This window comes from Parasteatoda tepidariorum, chromosome 2, assembly GCF_043381705.1.
Source record: "Parasteatoda tepidariorum isolate YZ-2023 chromosome 2, CAS_Ptep_4.0, whole genome shotgun sequence".
Taxonomy (NCBI): Eukaryota; Metazoa; Arthropoda; class Arachnida; order Araneae; family Theridiidae; genus Parasteatoda; species Parasteatoda tepidariorum.
The window spans coordinates 91,877,778-91,888,608 of NC_092205.1; the positions used below are offsets into that span (position 1 = coordinate 91,877,778).

The 10,831-nt window shown below is 37.2% G+C and overlaps 1 protein-coding gene across 1 annotated transcript; it reads right to left on the minus strand.

The window, feature by feature from the left end:
- Positions 1-2,831: 2,831 nt before the first annotated feature.
- On the minus strand, positions 2,832-7,774 carry LOC107441367 (trichohyalin). The gene has a single exon (XM_071177023.1). The coding sequence runs from the start codon at positions 7,767-7,769 to the stop codon at positions 2,832-2,834; it is 4,938 nt and encodes a 1,645-aa protein (XP_071033124.1). The 5' UTR covers positions 7,770-7,774.
- Between the last annotated feature and the right edge of the window lie 3,057 nt (positions 7,775-10,831).

Genomic DNA, 10,831 nt, shown 5'->3' on the forward strand with positions numbered 1-10,831 from the left:
TATATATATAACTTTATAATCAACTTCAGAATCTCGTACACATGCATTTTTTTAAATGTGAGTTTTCAAAAATTATGTGAGAAAATAAGAAGAAAGCCCTGGCTCTCGTGAGGGCAACTCTAAGAAAATGATTTTTAGTACTCATTTATTTTTAGGTTTTGATAGTTTTCGAGATTTTCTTTACTTCGAAAATTTAAAAATTTTTTTTTCGTTCATAATAATTTATTCTCACTTTTACCGCATACGGTTGGAAACTAGAATCGGGTGCCCCATCATTAGGCGACAAATTTCTTTTAAATTGCTGAAACCCATGTTTTATAGTATTTAAAAGCGTATAGTATTTAAAAGCGAAATCCCAATTTTGTCTACTTAAAATCTGAAATCCATACCACCTGTCAGAATTGTATAGATTTTTATGAAAAAGGATAAACTTAATATCTTGGAATATTTTCGTTTAAAACAAAATGCCGTTTACGGTTTTAAAAACTACTCAAAACAGTTATTGGACTGAATATACAGAATTCCCACTGATGGCAGAATATCAAAGAGACTAAGACAAATTTCATGAATGCAAAATTTAAAGGAAGCCGGGGAGGTGCAAGATCTCTTTATGCAGAGTAAGTAAATATTCAAAATTGCAAAAGAAACATTTTTTTAAAGAAATTTGCACTAGTTATTAGGTATGAAAAATTCCAAGTTATGCGCTTATTTAAAGTGTCTATTTTTAAATTAAAGTGTCTATTTTTAATTTAAGTACCAAGTTATGTAATAAAACCACTATGTTTTTAAATGACTTCAATTGTTCAGGAAGTTGAAGAAATTCACCTGACTTAAACTGCTCTTCCTAAACTTTATTTTGAAATTGTGTTTATTATTTAAATAATCAGAAACTATTATTTCAATTGTAACATTCACGTAATTCAGTAGTTTCTAATACTAAAAACAACAGTTAGATTCTCTGAACTAAACAGGAAAATTCTTTAATTTAACATAATAATTAAGCTGCACAAAAAAAGACAAAACTAACTTTTTCACTTTTTTTTAATTTAAGAGAAAGCTGAATTGAAGAGATTAAAAGAACGCAAAATCTAAGTTGGATGTTTCCTTCCACCTGATATATTTTATTTAACTTTGAGATCATGTTATATCTAAAAATTCACGGTCTCTGGAATTTAAAAAAACGTTTTGAAATATGCTTCATTTATTTAAGTAAAAGTTAAACGACAAAAAAAAAATTATTTTCATTCAGGTACTCGTCAATAATATTAGTAACTTTACACTAAACATTTTTCAGATTTTCTTAACAAGGTTCATTTTATGATATTTAATAGAACACAATTTGTTCCGTTCCTTTTTAAAACATTTAAAGTAAGTAGAATCAATCGGCCTGATGTGTGTGTTTCATTAGAAGGCTATCGTGGCGGCGACTGGTTTACACCGTGTGCCCAAGCAAGGGTGGCACGGAATTATTTATCTCTTAAAGTAAGTAGAATTCTCAAAATGAAAAAAAAAATATATATATATGCTGCTACAAACATAATTTATTCATACTTTTTTCTCTCCCTAGAATACAAAATGTGAGTAATACAATAAGTAAATACACCTCAACCTAAAATTTAAAAAACAAACAAATATTAAGCTAAAGCTCTGAGGATAGTGTCCATAAAAGCAATACCTCCTTTTCCCGGTGATAGTAATTCAATAAGAGCCGACATTGTTTCCAAGAGTAACTCAACTAAGATTTCTTCTTTAGATAACTTCGATGATCCTGCTCTAATTTGGCTGGCAACGCCAGATAAGGAGTTCGAAAAGGCAGGAAAGTTCATTTTTCCATCACTCATAATACCAGATAGAGCATTTGCCATAGATGCCATTCTCTGTTTTGCTGCTGCTGACATGAACTGTTGCCGTTGAGCTTCTAATTGCTTTTGAGTAAATAAAGTAAATATTTAAGTGTTGTGACAAGAATCTTATTTAGTTGTACAAAGTACTTCAGCCAAAATTTGGGAGCCACGTAAGAGAATTATATATATTAGTAGATCAGAAACACATCATTAAAAGGCAGAATGCTTTGGTGTTTTCAAAACGTAAACAAAACAAAGCAAACGTTGCCACCGGCGAAAAAGAAATACAGCCAAAATTTGGGAGCCACGTAAGAGAATTATATATAATAGATTAAATAAAAGCACGTGGTATCAGACAACGTGTAAATTTTGTGACGCAGAACACGCGTGCTACACATAATGTTCATTGAATTCATCTGGTATAGCAATATAAAATAATTAAATATTTAAATACGTGCAATGAACTATTTTTTGATCATATGAATCTATCAGCTAGCAATTATCCCTGATGAATCTTTAAAATATGTGAAAATTGATTCGTTAAATTTAAAACAATGGCTAACGCTTTACCAATCAGAAAATTCTATATGGTTTTTCGCTCATCATGCTAGAACGATTTATCGTAGAATGTTCTAATGTTGACAGTGACTTTCCTCGTGCTTGAAACTATCTGTATGCCAAATTTCATCGTTTCCTGTCGGATATATATATATACTATATTGTTTGAACTATACCATTATGTCAGGTGTCGAGTCGCTCGGTTGGGGGGAAAGAGGAAGTAAGAGTTTTAAAATTATAACATATTAATAATTTATTTACAAGAACTATTTACAGACATTAAGTTGTTACATCGTTCTACACATCAAGCTTACTTGGCGCGCACTCCTACGCTCTCTGTTACAAAATCATCTGTCCCTACACATAATTACTACTGCCATCTAGTGGCCAATAATTTGTTTTAAATTTAAATAAAATTAAAGCTTAGTGTTAACAATATATATATATATCTAATTGAGCTTGTCGTTGAGCTTCTGCCTGCCGTTGAGCTTCTGCTTGCTTCTGAGCTTGTGCTTGCCGTTGAGCTTCTGCTTGTTTCTGAGCTTGTGCTTGTCGTTGAGCTTGTGCTTGCCGTTGAGCTTCTACTTGCTTCTGAGCTTGTGCTTGCCGTTGAGCTTGTGCTTGCCGTTGATCTTGAACTTGCCGTTCAGTTTGTACTTGCCGTTGAGCTTGTACTTGAATTTGAGTTTCGACTTGCCGTTGAGTTTGTACTTGCTGTTGAGATTCTACTTGCCGTTGAACTTGTACTTGATTTTGAGCTTGTACTTGATGTTGAGCTTCTACTTGCCGTTGAACTTGCACTTGCCGTTGAGTTTCTACTTGCCGTTGAACTTGTACTTGATGTTCAGCTTGTACTTGCACTTGTGATTCTTCTTGCCGTTGAACTTGTACTTCATGTTGAACTTGTACTTGATGTTGAGCTTGTACTTGATGTTCAGCTTGTACTTGCACTTGAGATTCTACTTGCCGTTGAACTTGTACTTGATGTTGAGTTTGTACTTGATGTTGAGTTTGTACTTGATGTTCAGCTTGTATTTGCCGTTGAACTTGTACTTGATGTTCAGCTTGTACTTGTCGTTGAGCTTGCTCTTGTCTTTGAGCTTCCACTTGCCGTTGAGCTTGTGCTTGCCGTTGAGCTTCTAATTGCTTTTGAGCTTGAGCTTGCCGTTGAGCTTCCAATTGCTTTTGAGCTTGTGCTTGCCGTTGAGCTTCTGCTTGCCGTTGAGATTCTAATTGCTTTTGAGCTTGTGCTTGCTGCTGAGCTTCTAATTGAGCTTGTCGTTGAGCTTCTGCTTGTCGTTGAGCTTCTGCTTGCCGTTGAGCTTCTAATTGAGCTTGTCGTTGAGCTTCTGCTTGCCTTTGAGCTTCTGCTTGCCGTTGAGCTTCAGCTTGAGCTTGTCGTTGAGCTTCTGCTTGCCGTTGGGCTTCTAATTGAGCTTGTCGTTGAGCTTTTGCTTGCCGTTGAGCTTCTAATTGAGCTTGTCGTTGAGCTTCTGCTTGCCGTTGAGCTTCAGCCTGAGCTTGTCGTTGAGCTTCTGCTTGCCGTTGAGCTTGACGTTGAGCTTCTGCTTGCCGTTGAGCTTCTAATTGAGCTTGTCGTTGGGCTTGTGCTTGCCGTTGAGCTTCTGCTTGCCGTTGAGCTTGTGCTTGCCGTTCAGCTTGAACTTGCTGTTGAGCTTGTACTTGCCGTTGAGTTTGTACTTGAATTTGAGCTTCGACTTGCCGTTGAGTTTGTACTTGCTTTTGGGATTCTTCTTGCCGTTGAACTTGTACTTCATGTTGAACTTGTACTTGATGTTGAGCTTGTACTTGATGTTCAGCTTGTACTTGCACTTGAGATTCTTCTTGCCGTTGAACTTGTACTTGATGTTCAGCTTGTACTTGATGTTGAGTTTGTTCTTGATGTTCTGTTTGTACTTGCCGTTGAATTTGTACTTGATGTTCAGCTTGTACTTGCCGTTGAGCTTGCTCTTGTCTTTGAGCTTCTACTTGCCGTTGAGCTTGTGCTTGCCGTTGAGCTTCCAATTGCTTTTGAGCTTGTGCTTGTCGTTGAGCTTCTGCTTGCCGTTGAGCTTCTAATTGAGCTTGACGTTGAGCTTCTGCTTGCCGTTGAGCTTCTAATTGAGCTTGTCGTTGGGCTTCTGCTTGTCGTTGAGCTTCTAATTGAGCTTGCTTTTGACGTTGAGCTTCTGCTTGCCGTTGAGCTTCTAATTGAGCTTGTCTTTGAGCTTCTGCTTGCCGTTGGGCTTCTGCTTGTCGTTGAGCTTCTAATTGAGCTTGCTTTTGACGTTGAGCTTCTGCTTGCCGTTGAGCTTCTAATTGAGCTTGCTTTTGCCGTTGAGCTTCTAATTGAGCTTGTCGCTGAGCTTGTGCTTGCCGTTGAGCTTCTAATTGAGCTTGTCGCTGAACTTCTGCTTGCCGTTGAGCTTGTGCTTGCCGTTGAGCTTGTGCTTGCCGTTGAGCTTCTACTTGCAGTTGAGCTTGTGCTTGCCGTTGAGCTTGAACTTGCCGTTGAGCTTGTACTTGTCGTTGAGTTTGTACTTGTCGTTGAGTTTGTACTTGTCGTTGAGTTTGTGCTTGCCGTTGAACTTGTACTTGCTTTTGCGCTTGTACTTGATGTTCAGCTTGTACTTGCACTTGAGATTCTTCTTGCCGTTGAACTTGTACTTCATGTTGGGCTTGTACTTGATGTTGAGCTTGTACTTGATGTTCAGCTTGTACTTGCACTTGAGATTCTACTTGCCGTTGAATTTGTACTTGATGTTGAGCTTGCACTTGATGTTGAGCTTGTACTTGATGTTGAGCTTGTACTTGATGTTCAGTTTGTTCTTGATGTTCAGTTTGTACTTGCCGTTGAACTTGTGCTTGATGTTCAGCTTGTACTTGCCGTTGAGCTTGCTCTTGTCTTTGAGCTTCTACTTGCCGTTGAGCTTGTGCTTGCCGCTGAGCTTCTAATTGCTTTTGAGCTTGTGCTTGTCGTTGAGCTTCTTCTTGCCGTTGAGCTTCTAATTGAGCTTGTCGTTGAGCTTCTGCTTGTCGTTGAGCTTCTAATTGAGCTTGTCGTTGAGCTTCTGCTTGCCGTTGGGCTTCTGCTTGTCGTTGAGCTTCTAATTGAGCTTGTTTTTGACGTTGAACTTCTGCTTGCCGTTGAGCTTCTGCTTGCCGTTGAGCTTCTAATTGAGCTTGTCGTTGAGCTTCTGCTTGCCGTTGGGCTTCTGCTTGTCGTTGAGCTTCTAATTGAGCTTGCTTTTGACGTTGAGCTTCTAATTGAGCTTGTCGTTGAGCTTCTGCTTGTCGTTGAGCTTCTAATTGAGCTTGCTTTTGTCGTTGAGCTTCTAATTGAGCTTGCTTTTGTCGTTGAGCTTCTACTTGAGCTTGTCGCTGAGCTTCTACTTGAGCTTGTCGCTGAGCTTCTGCTTGCCGTTGAGCTTCTAATTGAGCTTGCCGCTGAGCTTCTGCTTGCCGTTGAGCTTGTGCTTGCTTTTGAGCTTGTGCTTGCCGTTGAGCTTGTACTTGCCGTTGAGCTTGTACTTGATGTTCAGCTTGTACTTGCACTTGAGATTCTACTTGCCGTTGAACTTGTACTTGATGTTGAGCTTGTACTTGATGTTGAGCTTGTACTTGATGTTGAGCTTGTACTTGACGTTGAGCTTGTACTTGATGTTGAGCTTGTACTTGATGTTGAGCTTGTACTTGCTGTTGTACTTGTTCTTGATGTTCATCTTGTACTTGCACTTGAGATTCTTCTTGGCGTTGAACTTGTACTTGATGTTGGGCTTGTACTTGATGTTGAGCTTGTACTTGATGTTGAACTTGTAGTTGATGTTCATCTTGTACTTGCCGTTGAACTTGTACTTGATGTTCAGTTTGTACTTGCACTTGAGATTCTACTTGCCGCTGAACTTGTACTTGATGTTGAGCTTGTACTTGCCGTTGAACTTGTACTTGATGCTCTTCTTGTACTTGCACTTGAGATTCTTCTTGTCGTTGAACCTGTACTTCATGTTGGGCTTGTACTTGATGTTGGGCTTGTACTTGATGTTGAGCTTGTACTTGCCGTTGATCTTGTACTTGATGTTCAGCTTGTACTTGCACTTGAGATTCTACTTGCCGTTGAACTTGTACTTGATGTTGAGCTTGTACTTGATGTTGAGCTTGAACTTGATGTTGAGTTTGTACTTGATGTTCAGCTTGTACTTGCCGTTGAGCTTGCTCTTGTCTTTGAGCTTCTATTTGCCGTTGAGCTTGTGCTTGTCGTTGAGCTTGAGCTTGCCGTTGAGCTTGTGCTTGCCTTTGAGCTTCTAATTGCTTTTGAGCTTGTGCTTGCCGTTGAGCTTGTGCTTGCCGTTGAGCTTGTGCTTGCCGTTGAGCTTGTGCTTGCCGTTGAGCTTGTGCTTGCCGTTGAGCTTGTGCTTGCCGTTGAGCTTGTGCTTGCCGTTGAGCTTGTGCTTGCCGTTGAGCTTGTGCTTGCCGTTGAGCTTGTGCTTGCCGTTGAGCTTGTGCTTGCCGTTGAGCTTGTGCTTGCCGTTGAGCTTGTGCTTGCCGTTGAGCTTGTGCTTGCCGTTGAGCTTGTGCTTGCCGTTGAGCTTGTGCTTGCCGTTGAGCTTGTGCTTGCCGTTGAGCTTGTGCTTGTCGTTGAGCTTCTAATTGAGCTTGTCGTTGAGCTTGTGCTTGCCGTTGAGCTTCTGCTTGCCGTTGAGATTCTAATTGCTTTTGAGCTTGTGCTTGCCGTTGAGCTTCTAATTGAGCTTGTCGTTGAGCTTCTGCTTGCCGTTGTGCTTCTAATTGAGCTTCTGCTTGCCGTTGAGCCTCTAAAGCAGCCTGTTCTTCCAAGGCAATCTTTTTCCCCAAGGCAATCTTTTCTTCCAGTGCAGCTTTTTCTTCTAATGCTATTTGTTCTTCTAAAGCAGCTTCTTCCATTTCTTCTATTTTTTCTACGACTTCATTATTATACATTACAATTGTCATTTCTTTTACTGATTCGATGAAGTTATCATCTGTTGAACCCGTACACTCTTCAAACGCAGCGGCGAGAGCTTGTATCGCACAGTCGAGACCAAAAGTGATGTCATTTCCGGCCTCAAATTGTTCACTAATTGCTTCAGCAATTTTAGTTACCATGTGATGTTTTATTCTACTTGGTTTAGCCTTTTTCCTATATAACCTTCCAATTCCATTTAAAGATTCAGTAAATTCTCTTTCTTTGTCAGTTTTTAGTACGTCACATTTTCTGAGGTAATTAACGAACCGATCTATAAAGTAGAAGGCCAGTCCCTCTTCTTGAAAAAGAGCTTTGGATATTGCGGCGCTCTCTGTTGTCGCTACTAGAGCGCCAAGCAGAAGAGTTGCTACCGGAAACCAGTACATCTTGTTGTATCTCTAAGGCACTACTCTGCTGCTTTTATATTACCAAAATCCTCGTAATTAGATTTAACGAATCGCGTGTTTTCCATTACTTTAATTCAAAATAAACACATCATTATTCACGGTTAATTCAAAACAAACATTGCTTCACTCAGTCTTCTTTCGTATAGTTTACTGAAATGTAAATAAAAAGTCTCTGTTCTGGAAGAAAATGTTTTGTTGGATATTTTATTGCGAAATCTCTTTTAGTATGACAAACAATCTGCAAAATGCGATAATATTTTAATTCGGAATATATTAAATTTTCTCGGTCGAATATCCTCATGGTTTATGTTAAAGCGGCATTGATAAATGTGATAATTTTAGATGATATTAATACATAAGAAAAGATTCCGTTTGAGTGTTGTTGTTTTACTTTATTTTGTCTGTTTGAAAAGGTAATTCGATTTCTCGAATTTCTTGAACTATTATTTTGCCCGTAACTTTCCCTCCCCTTAACCTTATTTATTTATTTAAACAATGCTAAACTACTTTCATTATTGTTTTGCAAGCACAAAATGTTGTTTGAAGCAAAAAGCCGACTACAAGAGAAAAAAATTGTTTTTAATCGATACACGGATTTTCAATTAAACAGTCTGAGCAGTGTGCAAAGTGAAAAGGGGAACATCCTGAGCAACTTTTGATCTGATGATCGGATTATCAAGCTCTAGGTTTTAATTTAAATGGTTCGAGGACCTGACCTCTCTGCTAATTAATTGTCGGACGATATTTTAAGTTGTGAAATCAGACAAAAAAAACTTTCTCTTATTAAACATATCTTTTTTTCGACGAATTCCTATTCTTCAAAATAAGTGTGACCGAAATTCCGAAATATCGGGTCCCAAAAATTCCTTCAATGGAGCATTCGTAAGCTTGTACCCCTTTATGTTCTATTCACTTTTTTCGTATTTTGAAAAAAAAATTTTTATCGAATATTTTAAAAAGAGCAATTTGTAAGATTTTCGTATTTTGTTGTTTGAAATTAAATAAAAAAATTGTGTTTTATAATTCGAAATTTGTTTAACTATTATTAAATAAAATAATTATTAAATCCTTATGCGGTGGATTATCTGAAATGAGGTAGTTATCATAACGTTCTACAGTGGAGCGTCAGTAATGGAATCGGTGTATCGCTATGGCCAGAATGCTCAGAGTAAAGTCAAATTTCTTGATGGTTTTCCATTGATGGACCAATATAATCTTGATGGTAACCATCAATAATTAAATCAAGAGCCATTATGTTTTTTGATGGCAAACAACATAAGTAACCATCACCCCAATGTAGGAATTCGGACTGATTTATGATGACCCAACATTAAACAAAACAAAAAAATTCTTTTGATTTTATATTCCTGCTAAACCAACAAGAATTATCAATAAACCGTCACGAAAATTGCTTTGTTGCACCTTTATGTACCATTACGAATTACCATCATAGTATCTTAGAAATCAAATGTTTGAACGATCATGAGCAACCATCATTCCAAGGTAAGAATTCGGACTGATTTATGATGGTCTACTAATGTAAAAAAATTTTTTTTAATGGTATATTTCTGAGAACCAACAAAAATTTCCATCAAACCATCATAGATTGTTGGTTTATGAGAACCAAACCTCTCTTGATGATTAACCATTATAGTATTAAAGTATCATTTTCCATCATAGAATAATGGAAGTTTGTGGGCATATCAAAAACTATGAACGCATAATTGAAAATGTTGGGTGATGGTAACCATCAAATGATGTAGAACCATCATGAATCGCACTGCAAAGTGTTCCGTCAAAGGGTTTCCCCGATAGTTATTATGAAAACCAATCTATTATTATTATTTTGGTATTTCGTTTATTTTTATGATGTTAGAGCAAATTGCCGATGAAAAAATAAATAAAAAATAAAAATTGTTATTTTTCAATATCATAAAATAAATTATGTAAAAAAAAATTTGAATTATATATATATATATATATATCCTTCCTTCCTTCCTTCCTCAATGGCACGACAGCCCCGGGTGGGCCCTGGCCTTCTCAATCAACTTCCTCCAGGCCTGCCTCCGCCTGGCAGTTGTCTTCCAGTTTGAGACTTTTAAGGCTGAAAGTCTCTTTCCACGCAGTCGGCCCATATCAGCTTTGGTCGACCTCTGGGCTTTGATCCGATGGGCTGAGCCAAAAAGATTATGTTTGTCGAACGCTCTCTGTTCATTCGAATGATGTGACCAGCCCATTTAATTCTTCGGATTTTTACATACTTGACAACATCAGGCTCTCTAAGGGCCCGATAGAGTTCTGAGTTTGAACGTCTGTACCAAGTACCATCAACTTGTTTGCCCCCAAAAATGGATCTTAGGATCCGACGTTCGAAGATTCCCAAGGAATTCTCATCTTTCTGTGTTGTTGTCCAAGTTTCTGAGGCATATGTTAGGATAGGTCTGATTAAGCATNTTCATATGTTCAAAACAACGTTTGCCGGGTCAGCTAGTATATATATATATATATATATATATATATCTTGTCACAATAGTCTGAAATGACTCCAAATTTTTATTTATTTATTATTTTTTGTCTCTTCTGGTGGCTTTATGTTATTAATTTAATCAAAACACATTTTAACAATTCATCCCATAAAATATAAGAAGAAAACATTTTACATAATGCCAGTTGTAACTATTACTAAAATTAATCAGTCATCTTTGGCGTCAATAATAATATGGTAAATTTTCGCGTTTCAACTCGTTATAACAAATATCAAACTAGTACCATTTCTTCATTTCTCTTTTTTTTTTTTGCTTTTTAGTACAGGACTTGTTTATTTTTTCAATTAGCATAATTCCAAAATGAAGTAAACGTCATCGGGGTCAATAATAATGTTCTTAATAATTTTAAATGTTCTAATATGTTTTAGTTGTTTTAAAAAGATTTTTTAAGGAAGACGTTAAAAACTTCTATTACTTTATGACATTAAAAATTAGAACGGTAAATTAGAGCATCACAAATTGTTTTATAATTTTTTTTCCAATGTCCGTCTTCAG

What these genes read in the sequence shown, in the direction of transcription:
- LOC107441367 (XM_071177023.1), bottom strand. Translation starts at nt 7,769, where the DNA reads ATGTACTGGTTTCCGGTAGCAACTCTTCTGCTTGGCGCTCTAGTAGCG.